Below are 18589 nucleotides of genomic sequence, written 5' to 3'. Positions count from 1 at the left end.
GTTGCCCATTCCCTCATTACTACCCTGTGTATTTAAGCCCTGTGTTTTCCCATGCTCGGTGTCACGTCGTATCATCAGATTATGCCTGTGTGTTTCTGTTCTCCATAGTCCATGTTCACTTCATGTTTTGCTTTCGTACCAGCAATAAAGCTGAGGTCTTTGAGTTTCAAGTTAGTGTCTGAGTCCTGCGTTTGGATCCTCCTCTCCGCCTGCCCGCACACAGAGCCCTGACACCTGTGGTGGTAAAGAAAGCATCATTGCACAAAAGTGTGTGCTAGTCCAAATCATTTTTCCCACAGTGATAATACAGAGCCATTATTTTCTTTCCATATTAAGTTAAAGCTTTGGAGATGGCCTGCCATTAAACTTTAAGTTGCTGCAGGAGTTACAGTGTAGTGAAATTATTTTTTATTGAAAATTTGTCTGTCTGCTGTCTGTATGAATGTGTGTGTTGTAGAGTCTTGTTTGAGGTCTGATAGTCTACAGTTAGCCGGATGTCAATGCTGAGGGAAACGGATACGATTCATCATATTTAAATACCGCCAGGAAGAGAGGGGCGGGGTGGTGGGGGACTCTGGCAGGATAAGCAAATAAGCAGCTTGCAAAAAACCTTTAAATACCGCCTATTATAGGAAAAACGAAACCTAAAGGTGGGCTAACTCGCGAAATTCAGAGCACTCTACAGCTCAACAATCTTCCGTCTTTCCGTTCAGGGATATGGCTTTTTATCAGCAGTCACCTTTTTACAACCCGGTAAGAGAATAAAATATGTTCATCTTAAGACTTTTCGCTCTTTCACGGACGGCAAGAATACTCCTCTGCGCTCTCACGGCTGCTCCGTTAGTCCGTTACGCAAGGCCCGGTGAACGCAGCGAACACAAACAGGCAGTGCGAGTTTTAGACCTCGCTGGTCGGCTTGGTTATACGCATGAGAGTAAAACGTTTTGGGTTTTTTGCGCATCATAAAAGTTTTGTTTTGTAAAACTTTCCGATCTTTCCAAAATGTTCACTTGCGAGCAGCGTGAATGAGGAAGTGTACACTGCTGCTTCCTGAATCTAAACACTGAAGTGAACTTTGGCCTCGAGGTTTTCAGGGAAGAAAAGACACATGCAGATGCTTGAGTCCGTGAGGCGTCTAGAGTTTTGGCTCCAGTGCAGCGGTTAGGTGGGAAACAGATGCGCAGAATATGAACAAAAAGAAAGTTCGAAAACAACCCGAACAACTTGCGTTATTCCGATACGGATATAGCGTGTAAAATATCGAGCCAGAACAGAATTCATATTTGGACATGTTTAGTGGCCCAGAAGTAAATACATTTGCTTAAACATCTGCGACGCACAAACAAACCAAGTGCAATAAACAGTGCGGTTAAGACTAACTGCAGGCTTTAAAACTGGTGTCACACAACTTAAACTAAAGATAGTGTGTAAAAGTCTATCAATAATAGAAGATCAATAATTAAAGTCACAGCTATTCTCTGATGTTCTTGTGTAAAATGGTATTCATTATTTCTATATTCCACTTCCTATAAGATCAGATTATAATAGTGAAGCTGCAATTCATGCATGACAGTTTAGCAGAAAGTGGTTTACAGCAGCAACATCCTTTTGCATTTTTGAGGCCTTTCCCCCTTCTTTGGTTCTAAGTACATCATGAGTAGCAGGACTTTTATTGAGACCAGATATATAATAATAACACTAATAATAATAATTATGCTGCTGATAACATGTATTATTGTTGTCCTTTGTATATCTATGTAAAGGTGTCGTTGGGGTGAAAATCTTTTTTCCAGGGAGAGACGATAAAACACTTTCTTTTCTAGACTCTACATTTTTTAAATGTATTATTTATTTATTTTAATGTGAGTGCCAACTGCTGGCTGCTGTGGAGGTCCTGGAGGTCCTTACACTGGGACCAGGCTGCATTTTTAGGTTAAAGTCTGCCATGTTTAGGTTGAGGAGGCTTCCTGTTGGCGCGCGTGTGTGTGACTGAAGTTTGTAATAAGGAATAACTGAGTGCTCAAATAGAGTGTTATTGCTTTTCCCCACCCCAATGAGTTTAGCCTAATTCATGTTTTTCAATCACTTCCTCCTGTGTGTGTATGCTGATATGTATATATATTTATAAAGCCTATAGTCCGACCATTTAGCAACTTGTTGTTGGTATTATGTTTTCACCATTTACAAGTTACTTAGTCATATATCCCGTTCCATTGGTTTGGAGTTCTGGGGGCATCAGTCAATGCAGAGTATATTGGAACCCGCAATCTCAGCTCTTCTGATGGTACACTGAAGTCTAGCGCCAGTCGAGAAACAGCCATCGCCCAGTTGGAATTTGTGAAATAAATATATCTGCACCATAAAAAAACCTTAGAATGAAGCAAATAATTTGTGTTCTTCTTTGTATGATATCAACAACTGTGCAACTTTGTGTACCAAAATATTCTCAAAACTGAACAAATTAAAGTTCACAAATATGTGTTTTTCCAACTTAGATGTGAGTTTTCATGTCAATTTTGCCAGCCTTTTCTTCTTCTATTAAACTGCTGCCAACGTAAAAACAGACATTCATGAAGGAAGAGACACACATATTAAAAAGTTAAGAAAGTGATACAAAGAGCACCTTCAGGAAACAAAGTAGCTACAAAATATGTAGATATATATCCATTAGAAAGAAAAGAAAGAATGATCAGTAACAAAATGACTGTTTCTTTGGTTTATGTGGCATTCTAACTTCATGTATTTAATTTTTGTAGCATATTAGATTTTGCAGTCAAAATATAAAGCCACTAATTAGATGTTTATCCATGTTCTTTCTAGATAATCCCATTCACTGGGTCAATCCAAGGTGGTCTGCAGGAGGGGAAGTCTATCACTGTCAGTGGACGTGTCCTACCTGGGGCTGACAGGTCTGTCTGCTTGTTCCTTTATTTATCAGCAGAAGTGTTTTATTTGTTAACCCATAATTTTCTTCAAAGCTTTCGTCAACAACTATTTTTTTTTTTTTGCACAAAACAAGACGAAACTAAATAAAAACGAATGCAGGGGGACATTAACACTTTCATCTATAAATAAAAATGAGATGAAAATGTTCTGGACTGACAAGATCCAATCAGAAGTAATTAAGTCACCAAAACCACGTGAGAGTGTTCAGTCCACTCAATGGGCAGATGTGTCTGGGGCAGGAGCAACAAAAGTAAATACAGTAAGAAGTTACTGTGTGAGAAAAGATATGTTTGTTTCATTGAAAGTTGATAGCCCATACAGACCGCTGCACATCTGTGTTAAGGGACAGCCACTTAAGAGGTCACTATTAATCATGTGTCTCATCACATGAGCCAAGGTGTTTTTTTTGTTTTTTTTAAAAAAAGGCATGGATCTGATATGCAGGGTCCAGAACCCCAAAACAGGAAGTCTGGGTCGGCTCTCTGTTTAAAAAAAAAAAAAAAAAAAAAGACTCTTCTAATGTCTGAATTTTGTGTGGGTGAACATGACCCAGCTTCGACCTTGGCAGACCGTGGCAGGCGAGGTCCCTGGCTCAGCTGCAGGGGAGGGGTGGTGCAGTGAGCTCAAGGGGCAGTGCAGGGAGGTTGGCAAACAGGTGCACAGAATCAACTAATGAGGTTTCTCCCTGATATATAGCGAAGTGTGAGTCAACAGAAGGGGGACTAGCTGGAAAGCTGGTGGAGTGGGTGCCAAATAAATGTTACATATGTGCTGTTGCACTAAATGCTCCTCAAACGTAAACAACATACCAGTGTGTCAGGTCAAACTTTACACACACCTTGACCTTGTGTGGGACTGCAGGAATGTGGAAGATAAAAACATGTGTCACCAACCTATCATTATACATGATTCTGAATAAGAGAAAGTGTTGTTATCCCCCTGTGGTTAGCCTGACCACTGTGCTGTTGTCCACAGACCTCACAATGCAGGGGCTTGGGTGACCCCCCGTTGAAAGGCCAGTCAACATCTGACAAGGCACAGGAGAAAGTGCTGTGCTCACATGAAAATAAAATTAGGTTCTTTAGCATTACCTTAACCTGCCATGTTTGGATGAACAGAAAAGCAGAAAAGGTTTACTAGGTCATATTAATGTATTATGTTTTTTTTCCTGCATCTTAAGATCTTATTCTCTTTCTCTCCAGTAAAATAAAAAGTACAGACTGTTCATTTCTTTGTAACTTACAAAGAAATGAATGTCTGTAGATCATTGCCACACTGTAAGGAATATTTTTGTTAATTTTTAGTTCTTTACTCAGCACAGTCATTTAAAAACTCCAAAAACGTAAAAATTACAACTTATACTCATTAGTTGTCTGTGAATATAATCACATGATACACCCATATATTCCTTCTTATTCACTTTCTTACTCACAGGTTCCATGTGAATCTACAGTGTGGTTCCATGGCTGGTGCGAACATTGCTATCCACATTAACCCACGCTATGAAAGTCAGCATTATGTGGTGACCAACACTTTCCAGAATGGGAGCTGGGGCACTGAAGAGAGGAAGTACAATTCCCCATTTCCTGCTGGGTCCTCTTTCACTCTTGTCATTGCTGTCACCCGGGACTTCTACCAGGTCAGCTCCTAAACATTTTAATATGATCTACTCAGTTGACATTTCATTTTACTGTATTTGTGTGTTTATTTAAGTGTAGAGCAGATCATTCATATCATAAAAATCTATTTATTGTATTGAAAGTTTTATTTAAAAAACTAGAATTTCTTAAAATACTCTTCTTTGTGATTCTTTCTCTAAAATCTATTGTTGTGCAAAAATCGTTTTTACTGTTTGGACAATAAGACACAAATTTAATTCCATATGTACTATTACCAGCTCAGCATCAATGGCTGCTACTTTATGGAGTACAGACATCGCCTGCCATTTCACCAGGTTGACACCATCTCAGTGGGTGGAAAAGTGGAAATTTCTTCCATTGCTTTTCAGAACCCTGTGGTGAGGAAGTTTACACAATTTATTGGCTGTTTATTTGAAAAGTAATATAGCAGCATAGTTGGTTGTGTATTTGTGCTCATGTTTGAATAATCTTAAACCTGATAAATAATCAAGAATATGATAGAACAGTGATAACAAAGTGGTTTCTTTTTGTATTTTATTTCCTGCACAGTCAGCTTTTCCTGCTCAGCCTGCGTTTGCTCCACAATTAGGCTTTCAACCCCAGCCCGGATTCCCAGCACAGCCCGGATTCCCAGCACAGCCTGGATTTCCTCCTGTAACACCAGTGAGTATCATGGTCAGGTTCTAGTTTGTAACAGCAGTATTTTACTTACATAGTGTACATTAGAGGTGGGGGTGCTGCTTGTTGACTTTAGCTAAGGATATAGTTGAGCAGTGTTGGGCGGTGTAAGTAATACTTTTTAATCCCACTGACATGGCTTCTGTAGAGAAAGCAGTTTGGGGACAAGGAGGGGGACTAACCCATCACTGGGGGAGAGGTTACTGAGGTAGTCAAACAACTAATTCTACTTTGATGGCCTCAGAATCTCATCTCTGCTTTTTGCAGATGATGTGGTTCTGTTGGCTTCAAAGGTGGTGCCCTCCAGGTCGCACTGGAATGGTTCTCAGCAGAATGTGAAGCAGCAGAAGTTAGAATTAGCATCTCCAAATCTGAGGCCATGGAAAAGGGTGGAACACTCACTCAGAGCCAGGGACAAGTTTCCGCCCCAATTGGAGGAGTTTAAGCATATTAGCGTCTTACTTACGAGTGAGGGAAGAGAGGAGCAAAAGACTGACATACAGATTGGGGTGGTGTCTGCAGTGATGTGTTGTGGAAGTTTTCCATTTAAATAAAGCCTGCAGACGAGCGGTGAGCGGTAGCTAACGTTCTTTAATCCAAACACACAAAGAACAGAAAACCAAGCTTGTGGAGAGCCTACATGACCGCGGGACAGACGGTCAGCAGAGTCTCCCTGAGCCCAGCATGGCTCTCAGTTAAATACCTTCTTCAGGAACAAAAGGCAGGTTCACACTCCCTTGCTACCTCCCAGAGTCCTTGAAAAGACAAAAGACTCTTCCTGTGCTCTGCTTCCCCCAACTTCCTTACTACACCCCCACCATTTGTCTTACTGTATGAGTGTCAGACATGTTAAAATCCAGTGGCACCAAGGCATTATACAATAAAATAATGTGATTAATACATAAGTAAAAGAAATTCCTATACAGATGTGAATGCTGTACCAGGCCTTCATGGTGAGGCAAGCACAAATACACTTGTCGAATAACATACCTGCACCTCATCATCATGAGATGGTAAATGGACTGGTTCTTATACAGCGCTTTTCTACTCATCTGAGCACTCAAAGCGCTTTACACAACTTGTGCATTCACCCATTCACATCTTTCGTTAGTGCTTTATAGCTAACATTCACACACATTCATACTCCGATGGAGTATGCAATTTGGGGTTAGTATCTTGCCCAAGGATATTTGGCATGGAGACTAGGGGAAGCCAGGAATCAAACCACCAACCTTCCATTCCAATTAGTAGATGAACTGCTCTACCACCTGAGCTACAGCCATTCAAGAGGGGCTCAGAGTAGAGCTGCAAGTCTTCTACTTCAAAAGGCACCAAATGAGGTGGGCATCTGAATTTGATGCCTCCTGGACAGCTCCTGGGTGAGGTGTCCCACGGAAGGAGGCCTAAGGACTCAGGACATGCTGGAGAGATTATATTGCTCAGCTGGCCTGAGTGTTCCCCCAGATAAGATGGAGGAGGAGGATAGACAGAGGGAGGTCTGGGCCTCTTTGGAAATGGATGTATGGATGCTGTGTGTAATCCATTATTGTAAATTTAAATGTCATTAAGAAATTATCAGACAAAATAATTTTTTCAGTGAATACTGTTAAATGTAATAGAATCAGTATTGAGGCTGACAGTGGGTGATTTTCCCAACAAGGATAGTAAAATCACCCACTGTCTATAGTAAATGAGAGAAAAAGTCTTAGAAATCAGATAGAAAATCAAGTAAGAACCAGGTGGTGTCTAGATAGCAACAAATAAAACAGGTTTTCGCGTTTTCCAGTTCGGGTGTACAAAGCTAAGAGTTAGGATTTCAAATGAATTAAAAATCTGTATTGTCTATGGTTGGTTAATAAGCTGCAGTGGAAGATTGCTGCTACTCTTCCTCCTCTGCCTTTGCTTCAAATGTGCTGACAATTAGTATGACTCTGTGTTGATTTATTCAATTTAACATATTCAAACTGCTGCAACCTGGTTTCTGAAAGGCAAAATAAATAAATATGTTGATCAATTATTAAATCATTTAATAAAAAATCATTAATTAAATGACAGGGACTTACAAGAGAGAGACCTAATGCTTAATCACCCTGTTTTACTCTTTAGTGTTGCTAAAGATGCTATATTGTTCTTTTTTTGTGAATTTTCTTTGTAGTAGTATTAAAATGGATGCACGAGACTTTTGTGAAAGGTAACGTTCTGGCTTCTAAAAATGTGCTCATTTATTTGTGGCTAAAACATTGTCCCTAACCCTACCTTTAACCCTAAAGATGTCACTAGTGAACTGATGGATGTTAAGAAGGTAAATCTTACCTACCTGTAGTCAGAGTTGCAGTTTTTCTGTTGAAATAATATATATTTCTTGTGTGCAGGTGGTTCCATACAGGTCTGCCATCAGTGGTGGACTAAGACCTGGCAGGACCATCACCATCCAGGGAACTGTATACCCAAGTGCCACAAGGTCAGACTTCATGATCAGATGTTGCTTTATTTACTTTGAAACTAGCATATATCAATTTAACAGCAAACATCATAACTATGTAGTGAAGTGAAACAATTAAGAATTAAACTATACAGTGAGGGAGATAATTATTTGATCCCTTCCAAAGAAATGAATTATGGTGGCTTCATTTTAATGGAGAAGAGCACAATATCAACAAAAAATATGGGAAAAAAACATATTACATAAATGTTAGAAGTTCATTTGCATGTCATTGAGTAAATCAGTTTTATCCCCAGGCAAGACATGACTTAGTACTTGGTCGAGAAACCCTTGTTGGCAGGCATAGTGGTAAGATATTTCTTATAGTTGGTTACCAGGTTTGCGCACACACAAAGCACAGATTTTGACCCACTCCTATGTACAAAACCTTTCACTATCCTTTAGGTTTTTGGGTGCCACTTGCCTTCATTATTGTGCACAAATTTTATAGGGGTGGCTGTGGCTCAGGTGGTAGAGCAGATCAGCTACTGATTGGAAGGACATTTGGCATACAGACTGGAGGACAGTCTGTATGCCAAATGTCCTTGGGCAAGATACTAACCCCAAATTGCCCTCTGATGTGTCTAAACTCAAGTGCAACTAATAAGCATTCACACACAGATGAGTGTGTGAATGCTTATTAGTTGCACTTGAGTTTAGAGGTGCTTGCTTGAGTGGGTGTGATTGGATGAATGAGACATGTTGTATAGAGCGCTTTGAGTACTCTGGGAGAGTAGAAAAGCGCTATATAAGAATCAGTCCATTTACCATTTTCTATAGGATGGAGGTCTGGTGACTGGCTAGACCACTAACATGACGAAACATCCTTTGTTGCCTTGGTGTATGTTTTGGTCATTGTGTTGGCCATGCCAGAAGACCCATTCACAACCCATTTGGCTGAAGGAAGGAGGTTCTCATTCAAGATCTTGCAGTATGTGGCCTGTCCATTGGCTCGATGCTTGACTGTGGATGCTGTTCTTTGGGTCAGCATTGCTCTTCCTCCAAGCATTGTGGGTCGAGTTGATGCCAGAGAGCTCAAATTTGGTTTCATCTGACCACAGCACTTTCTTCCAAGCCTTCTTTGAATTAATAAAATGTTCACAGGCAAGTTAAAGACGGTCCAATACATATGCCAGGAAGTGGTGCTCCAGCGATGCGCTGGGAAGTTTTCACGACCCTCTGCAACGCCTTCCAGTCCGAGGTAGAGCAGTTCCCGTACCAGACTGTTATACGGTTGGTCAGGATGCTCTCGATGGTGCAGCGATAGAAGTTCACCAGGATGTCTGAGGTCAGGTGGTTCTTCCTCAGAGTCCTCAAGAAGAAGAGGCGCTGGTGAGCGTTCTTGACCAGCTTGGAGCAGTTGGTCGTCCAGGTGAGATCCTCGGAGATGTGGACTCCCAGGAACTTGAAGCTGCTCACACGCTCCACAGCCGTCCCCTTAATGTGGATGGGTGGATGTGGGTCAGCCTGTAGTCCACGATGAGCTCCTTGGTCTTCTCGGTGTTAAGCAGCAGGTTGTTTCTGTCGCACCACTCAGCCAGACGATCCACCTCCTCCCTGTAGGCGGCCTCATTGTTGTCACTGATGAGGCCAATCGCCGTGGTGTCATCTGCAAACTTAATGATGGTGTTGGAACCATCAGCAGGTCTGCAGTCGTGGGTGAAGAGGGAGTAGAGGAAAGGGCTCATCACACAGCCTTGTGGTACACCGGTGTTCATCGTGATTGTAGATGAGCAGCGGTTATCCAGCCGGACATGTTGGGGGCGGTTGGTCAGGAAGTCCAGTAACCATTTGCAGATGAGGGAACTGATACCCAGGTCTGTCAGTTTCCTGATGAGTTGTGAGGGGTGGATTGTATTGAATGCTGAACTGAAGTCTATAAACAGCATTCTGGCGTAGGTGTTGTTGTTGTCCAGGTGTGAGAGGACAGTGTGCAGTGCGATGGAGACTGCATCCTCTGCGCTCCTGTTCTGATATAGTAGTAGTGTGTAGTGTGTTACCAAAAGTGTATTTCGTGGCTGCGCTCCCAGCTACCTTCAGATCATTACCAAGGTCCTCTTGTGTAGCAATGGGCTGATCCACCACTCTTCTCAATGAGACAAAATTTTGCATTGATGGTCATTTTATATTTCTTCCATTTTTTAATAAGTGCACCAACAGTTGTCACCTTCTCACCAAGTTTATTCTTCATGGTCTTGTAGACTATTCTAGCCTTGCGCATGTTACAGTTTTGTTCCTGATGTCCTTTGACAGCTCTTTGGTCTTGCCCACAGTAGAAGAGAGGCTGGGATAGAACACATTGATTCTGTGGACAGGTGTATACACATAATGAGTGGACATCAGGAGTATCTGTAATAGACTGATTGTAATCTGTGTGCCACACAGGGACACAGCCAATGTACAGAAGCCAGAATTGTGGTTGTAGGTGATCAAATACACATTGAAATGTTTCATCTAAAACAGTTTGAAATGTAAATTATCTGCCAAAGCTACAGTAACATAACATTGCTCTTGAATTGAATCTTGTTACCAGGAAAAAACAAACTTAAAAAAACATAAGAATTTTTTTTTTGCCAGCCAATTGGTAACCAAACTGTCCTGTCTGTATAATTAGAGACTTAAATTACAAAAGAAATGATTGATTAATTAGTCACTGGTATTGCGTTATTTTGTGTTTCGTCACAGGTTCACTGTGAATCTTAGCCACCAGTCTGGCATCGCTCTGCATTACAACCCACGTTTCAATGAGAATGTCGTGGTGCGAAATACCAAGCAGTGGGATCAGTGGGGCTCCGAGGAGCGTGGTGGTGCCATGCCTTTCCACCGGGGTCAGCCTTTCACGGTACGACTGAACATACACACTGTACAAGTTTCAGTAGAAGTCACATTGCTTTGTGGTACACTGCTTTTCAGTCATGACTTCACATAAAATAAAGGAGAATTATAGGTGATCTGACCTCGGAGTACCATATAACTTATGTTTCTATTGTGTCTCATGTTAAGTGTGCTATCTTTAGCACGTTTCACTGTAAACAAACTGATTTCACTAACAAAATGATCTTTTATTTCTTTTTAGTTGACTATAAGTTGTGAAGCTCACTCCTTCCGAATTGTGGCCAATGGGATGCAGACCCATACTTACAAGTATCGTTTCAACCCCCTGCATGCCGTTACCTCCCTGGAGATTGACGGTGACATCAGCCTGACCTCTGTGATTGTGTAGAGATGCAGGACCCTGTTGCTGTTGGCAGCATTTTGCAGCATTTCCCTAACTATAGCCACAGTAATTAGCCATTAATTGGAAGTTTGTGCTAACTGCTTAGTTTGATTATATAATGTACAAAGTATAATCAACATCTCTGCATTCATTTTATAATCGCCTGATTCTATAATATTGTATGCTCTATATTTCTGAAACATGGTCACTCTTGAAAGAAACAACCATTATTGGTTATCAGGGACGCCTAATTTACACACATACATTCTGTCCAATGAAGGCAAAAAAAGAGTAAACATTTTAAGCAAATGTAACACTGTCTAGTTGGAAGTTGGATTTGTCACCAGTATTGTAAACTTGACCCATGTTCAATCATTTTCTTAGTTGAGTTCAGAAGCTTTTACAGTCATTGGTCTGGTGACACAGAAAGCTAGACAAACACATCCATAGGTAATTTCGAATCACAAATTAACCCACAATGGATGAATAACCGCTGCACCACTAAACTCAGGTGGTGCCTGAGTAGTTGATTTTCTTCCCATACTGTAATTTTTATATTTTATTTCTTATCATTCTGCACTTAGATCATTACTAGCCAATCTCTATAATATTCTTTACTGCATTTCACATGAAAATGTAGGGTGGTCTTTTCTGTCTAAAAGAACTGCTGCTTATGTTAATGTTTATCTCTATGATGTTTGTTGACAAGCTGCCATTTTTCAATACTGTGCTCGACAGTTTCCCTGAGCCATATCCAACTTATTTCAGTTACTTTTCCAACACTGCAAGGTCTATACTGAGCCTCTGTTAGTTTCTTTATTCCAGCTATAGAGTACATATAAGACCGACATAACCGCAGTAAGCAACAGGTTGGTGGTGTCTTATTATGAAGCTTTGTTGTTGTCATCTTGATATTTTAATGAATAAGGACAAAGAAATCTGTCAACATACCAGGTCATGGTATTTATGCAAGCCACCAGGCTGCTTTTTAAAGCCACTTTGTGGGCTAACCCACTGCTTTGAGGGCTGTCAAAACATTAGATATTGTATTGATCCACATGATGCCACGTCATTAAGACTCTGATGTTGTTGGGAGTGCAGACTTTTGGTGGGAGTTTGAATATAGCCTGATAATGTGAGTTTCCACCGACAGTTATTAGATCGCTTTTACTTATATTTTCAACTTTAATATTTCTTTTATTACAAGCTGATGTGTGATGTAAGTGCTGCATAAAAATAAATAAATGATTGCAATGAGCACAACAGTTTGGGCTTTGGAGTTAATTTATGTAAGAATAAATATAATCTTGTCTCTTTGTCAACAATCTGACTTTACAGGTACTGGAACTGGAACCACATAGTAACCTTCCATCATGGCCACCAGAGAGTGCTATAAGGCTTTAGTAAATTGAAATCAGTGTCATGAGACACTGATACAGAGATATGTCATTATATGGCCTGCAGTTTGAAGATAATGTATATATTCAAGATTCAAGACCATTATTAATCCTATGCAAGCACAACAGAAATTCAGTCATGCCAGCATTACATGGTGCACAACATTAAAACACAAAAATAACAAGTGACACATAGTCACAGATAATCTCAAACTGGTATCCTAAACATAGTGCTGTACTCAGATGATTTAATCTTTGTGACATGATCCATTATCCTGCAGGAAGCAGCCATCAGAAAGAGATCAACATGATCAGCAACAATACACAGGCGGGCTGTGACATTTAAATTATGTTGAGCTGGTGCCCAGAAAATATTCCCACATCATCACACCACAAGCAGCGGCCTGAACAACTGATACAAGGGACAATGGATCCATGCTTTTAATGTTGTTTATTCTGACCCTGCCATCCAGCTGTAGCAGTAGAAATCAAGACTCATCAGACATTGCTGTCAAAGTGTGTGAACTGTTGCCTCAGTTGTCTGTTTTCAACGGACATCTGAAGTATATTTTGTCCAGTTTTGTGGACATATGCAGTCATTTTTAACATCAGCTTTGGATAATTAAGCTCTTGGAACTGCACCAAAAAAAAAATTCATAATAATAATGATGCAGGCTGTGTTCAATTTTCAGTCATCCAGGTCATTGTAATCTAAGGAGCTTGAATACATTTCACCTCAGACTTCAATATTGAGGCTTTAATGCTCCTCAGTGTACACGGCACAGTCCAGAAGCTGCAAACTAGTAAAAAAGACAGCACAGACCAAGACTATCGTGCTGATTAAGAAAACAGTAAAAGAAAATGCTGACAGTAGTGTCCAGATCAATATAGTGTTTCTTTTGATCAGTACAACAGTTTACACCTCGGTAATGTAATTTCAGGGCCATGTTTCTATGACTGATTACAGTAGCATTGCTATCTACTCGTTTTCAAAGTTGAGGAGCTGTGTCTCCAGTTCCAGACTGGCCTACAAATCTATGAATAATCTACATTCATTCAATATACCATTGCCATTAAACCAGGCTGAAAAGTTACTAAATATTTGACACACTAAGCAGGAGAGAAGCAAGGCAAACCCATTTCCAACTTTTTTTTTTAATTTCAGACCAAAACCACTATGATGATTATCAAACAATAAATAATAATAAACAATAAATAGACAGTGGTCCACCCAGATATTCAACACCTCCAGCTTTTAATCTGTTTCACACATGGAATTGTTTTCAGCTCTTAAAATAAGAATTCGAGTTGTCGTTTTTTTAAATTTCTTTCATTCATTTTGAGCCCAACTGAATTCACTAAGCTGCAGCTCCAGACCCCAAGCTAACAAAGTGTAATCCCAAAACATTTTGTCACACATCCAAGTGACTTCTTCAGTCTGCCCAACCTTATAAACAGTACATTTGCACAATGCCTGAAACTAGTACCACAGACAAACAATGGGCTGTAAGATCAGTTTCTTGATCATTAAGAAACTGATTGTTTATAAACATCATTATAAATTTTATGTACAAATACATTGATATTTATTGATAAGAACACCTAGCATAAAAAGCTTTTCTCCAAACCTGAGCTTTGAGATGCTTTTTGAAATTCTGAGCTTTCTGATCTCAGCGTTAAGATGCCTGTTCCCTGAGTGCAGCTGCCTCAATAAAGTATTTCTGCTTCTTGTCTCCTAATGTTGACCACCTGCCTTTACTATCCTTCACTGTATCTAAGGAAAAAAATAGGACAAACATTTGCCTTCCTTTTATAACTATATTGATACAGAGGTATTTAGAGGTAATCCACTTGAATGAAACATTTCAAGTGGAGAATGAATGAAATCAGTTTTTCAGGTGGCACAAAGTCAGTGTTTTTTTCTTTTAAATTCCATTATATGGAACATGGCGTAATTTGGATTAATAGTAATACTGTGTTTTTTGCATATTATTGCTGTACATGCTTTATATATTTTAAGGGACGCTGATCTACAGTGTTACATTATAATTTATAAGGATATTATGTGTTTGTATCATCTCTACCCTGTTCCTTCCTGTTTGTTTCTAGAGGTTGTGGGCAGATTGGGAATTTTACACATATTCCATTGAATTGTCTTCAGTTAATTTATTTCTGGAGATATGTTGAAAAAGAGATTAAACAAATGTTGGGAATTGATACTATGTTAAATGTGTTACTGGATGTATGTAGCATACACCCGGGTAATATAACCAATGAGAAATTGATATATGTATTAAGAATGATTGCACCTCTGTTTTACCCCTTTGATTTGTTTTCTGAGTTGAAGCACTTATGGTATGGCATGATTTTCTCACTCAAAGGAATATTTAATATACTACTACTCTACTTCATTTTATTAGAAACATACAATTTATCACAGTTTGTTAATTTACAGCACTGCTTCACTTGCTTCAAGTAAGCTTGAAGGAAAATGAAGTGGTGCTGTAAGGAAGAGGACTCCCTTACTAGGATTGTTTATATTATAAGGTGTATAGCACCATTGCACTTTATTAAAAGCACCTTATCTAGCACTTTATTCAGCATTGCACCTTGACTATAGATATGCACATGAAGAACATTTGCACAGATGTTTAATTATTTATTGAATATTTATTGTGTATTTTAAAATCAGTAAGTAGCCTTTTGGTTCCAGGTCCTGCACAGCTGCTCCTCATTAAGAAATGTGGTGGTTGTCTGTGAAAAGGAAAGGTTGTTACTGAGAGCAAATAAGGTTAACGACTGAAGAGAGCTGTGGCAAATGTGTCTGGAAAACATAGAAATAAAGGTGGTGCAAAGACTATGTGATGTGATTACCACCTTTCTTTCTTGTGTCCTCTCCAGGCTGTTTGGGCAAACGCTTCCCCAGGGATCCAGACACCAGTTAAAGGTTCCGGGAGAGGCCGTGGGTTAAGGGAGTGTGGGGAATCTTTGTGCTTTGAGTTTTTGGTGTTTTTTTGTTGTTTTTTGTTTTTTGTGTCCCGTTTGGATCTTTACCATCAGAATTGTTGTCTTAAGGCCAAGAAAGAAGCCAAGCGGATTTATTTTACCAGGTGGATCATCATGGCCTTGCCATATTGGTCCATTTGATTGACCTTTATTATAATTATGAATTTATTTTATTTTCAGTTGCTACAAACGGGACAGACATGACTGGGGGATAGGACAGGGAGAAAGAATGAAAGAAAGAGAGGGAGAGAAAGAAAACCAAAGGGGAGAAGAGACGGTGAGAAGGGGGGGAAGAAAGAAAAATCAAAACAAAAAAGAAACACCTGGATCACCTGTATGGAGAAAAAAAACAGAAGAGAAAGCAAACAACAAAGAGCAACATAATAAAAAAACAGCACCATCACAATAAACTAGCTAGCAGTAGATAACAGTAGATACTAAATAATAAACGATATTGTGCAGCACGCAAGATAGACAGCGCACAATGTGCTTTGAGGCAGCAGCCAAGAAAGCTGTAGTCCGTGTCTGTGAATACCCGTGTGTACACCTGTGTGCATACCTGTGTGGATCAGCACGCTTGCATTCCAAAGGTTTCTCCATGTAACGATCTGCTAGGGAGTGTGGGGGGGCCATAGCCCCGTCCTCCAGGGTATGAAGCAGGTATGGAGGAGATCAAAACTCCAGACATCCAGAGGCCCCCAGAACACAAGAGACCAAGGAAGACCAACAGAGGGGCAGCCGCACCACTGTCCCAGTAAGAGCTGAGGAGAGTCCCAGATGAGGGCTCACTCAGCAGCAGAAGCCAGGGGGAGTTGCAGTGACACGCCCGTGAGCTCCGCCAGCAGCCAGCTGTGCCTGAGTGACCAAGCCCAAGGCCGAGAGGCCACTTCGGAGGCACCCCACCTCCGAAGTGGCCCGAGCGAGCCCCAGGCTCCAGGCCCCGATAAGTGGCCGCCAAGGAGTGAGCCGGTGTGTACCCGGACGCCCATCCCCAGACACAAAGAACCACCAACGCACTGACACCTGAGGGAGTCCGCCACTGGCAGGGGAAGTGGTGGTGGGTGGAGATAGGCCTCCAAACCTTGGAGGGCCTGAGATGTCTCCAGAGAGGTGGCGTCTGATACCCAACCTGACATATAGACACAGACATACAGGCACACACAGACACAAACATCCATTCCCACCCTCATGCTCTCATATGCACTTACTCCACACTCAACCAACGTGGAGACAGACATAAAGAGACGCTGTACACACGATCACACTCCCCAAGCGTACTCTACGAACCGGGTCTAGGTACCCTTGCCCCTGGAGGGGGGAACTGCACCCAGACCCAGGTGGTGTTACCTTTTTCCCTGCGGTGGGGAGAGGCAGACCGCCCCGACTCCGCAGCAGCAGGGAGGCCCCACACTCCAGACCGCAGTCGGAGGGCCAACTCCTCCTCCTAGCCCCCCCACTCCAGCAGGTCGCAGAGAATGGGGGTGAGAGAAGACTCCAAACCTCCCTCCACCCGCTCATTGTAGTGTTGATGCATGTGTGTTTTAAGGTGCATTTAAAACCCAGGAGGGCATGGAGCTACCTGCCAGAGAGCAGCAGGTAAGCGCATGGTCCCTCCTGCTAGCCCTCAATGTCTACGTGTATTTAACCTTGAGAGGTGGGCAACGACGCCAGGGGTGGGGTGTACACCCTGATGGTACTTTGGACTCCGTGTATCGTGCCCACCCCCAAGATCCTATATGTATGTGTAATGAGAGTGTGAGTAATGTGAATGTCTAAGTTGTGGGATAAAATTGAGGCAGAGGCAGCCAGAAGGGGACAGAGGGGGGGGGGGGGGGGGGGGGGGGGGTAGCCTCCTCTGCACCCTGGTGACATACCCCTACTCCAAGGCCCTGCATGTGTGGGTGGTTGTGGTGGAGCGGGAAGAGGGAGGCAGCTGGAGATGGGGAGGGAAGGAAGGGAGGGGCAGGTGACCCCTCCCTGGGGCCAGCTCCCCCGCTGACCCCAGTAGGCACTCCCATACTCCGCGACCCGCCAGGGAAAGGGGGCCCAGGCCCATCCAGACCGGGGCCCAGTGCAGCAGCGCCCCCCGGCCCCACAGAGCCCGGGACAGTCCACCCAACCCCACCACAGAGAAAACTGCACCCACCCCACCATCCACTCATCTTCCAGACTACATAAGACAATAGACGCCCAGGCTGAGATCTTCCTCCACCTCTCCTGTATCTCCCCCTCCTGCAGAGAGTTCCTGAGGAGAGGAAAGCTCCTGCAAGGTGTGACAATCTCCCCCACCAGTTGAAGAGCCCCCCAGGTGGCTCGACGCACCGGCAGCACCCTGCGCCTGGGATGGGCCCCCATGCACCCACCCGCCCACAACCCCGGCAACACACCAAGTTGACTAGTTTTTGGTGTTTTTATAATAATGGTACTGTGTACGGATAAAGTGTGAAATATTTCAAAAATATTAAAATGTTAAAATGTATGTATATATTTATGTAATAAAAATGCTATACTACTTGTGGGGATAGGTTAATTGGATAATCCAAATTGCCACTAGGTGTGAATGTGCGAGTGAATGTGAGTGCGAATGGTTGTCTGTCCCTGTGTGTTGGCCCTGCAACAGACTGGCGACCTGTCCAGGGTGTACCCTGCCTCTCGCCCTATGACAGCTGGAATAGGCTCCAGCGCCCCCCGCGACCCTGAAAAGGATAAGCGGAAGCGAATGGATGGATGGATGAAATGCTATACTATAGAATATGGTGGAAGGTTAGGATTTGAATTCTTTATTCTTTATTGTCCCACAAGGGGAAATTAGTTTAGCAGCAGGATAAAAATAAACAGAACAATAATATAAAACTAGAAAGTGCATTTTCTGAAGAAACTGCAGTGTGAATGCTTGAATCTGAATGTATGCACTGAAATGAATTAATTGCTGAATGTTAAGTTAAAAATCTGAATGAGCTGGAAAATACAGAATTTTTAACCTGAAAATAAAAGTGCAGAACCTTTGAAAGCTGATGTTCACACAGAAGAAGTTGGAAAAAGCTAAGCATGTTTAAAATGTAAATAATAAAAAGATGAGTAATGACAAAAGAAAATTTAGAGTCAGAAAACCTCTGAATGAATATTAAAAGTTCATATTCTTCTAATTGAAATGAACTTAAAAGATGAACAAACATTCTGCAGAAAATACAAACTTTAATATACAGCATGATGTTTTTCAGAC

General features: G+C 41.7%; 1 protein-coding gene across 1 annotated transcript; it reads left to right on the top strand.

Annotated features, from left to right (window-relative positions):
* The first annotated feature begins 565 nt into the window (after window positions 1-565).
* On the top strand, window positions 566-12228 carry lgals9l3 (lectin, galactoside-binding, soluble, 9 (galectin 9)-like 3). Its single transcript, XM_026193111.1, has 8 exons — window positions 566-753; window positions 2821-2909; window positions 4381-4585; window positions 4844-4963; window positions 5136-5249; window positions 7637-7725; window positions 10432-10588; window positions 10823-12228. Exons 1-8 carry the CDS (start codon window positions 718-720, stop codon window positions 10967-10969), a joined length of 957 nt encoding a protein of 318 aa, XP_026048896.1. The 5' UTR covers window positions 566-717; the 3' UTR covers window positions 10970-12228.
* The last annotated feature ends 6361 nt before the right edge of the window (window positions 12229-18589 follow it).

Source organism: Astatotilapia calliptera, chromosome 14 (genome assembly GCF_900246225.1).
Source record: "Astatotilapia calliptera chromosome 14, fAstCal1.2, whole genome shotgun sequence".
Lineage (NCBI taxonomy): Eukaryota > Metazoa > Chordata > Actinopteri > Cichliformes > Cichlidae > Astatotilapia > Astatotilapia calliptera.
The sequence above is the reverse complement of the archived record's forward strand: the minus strand, read 5'-3'. Positions and strand labels throughout refer to the sequence as shown.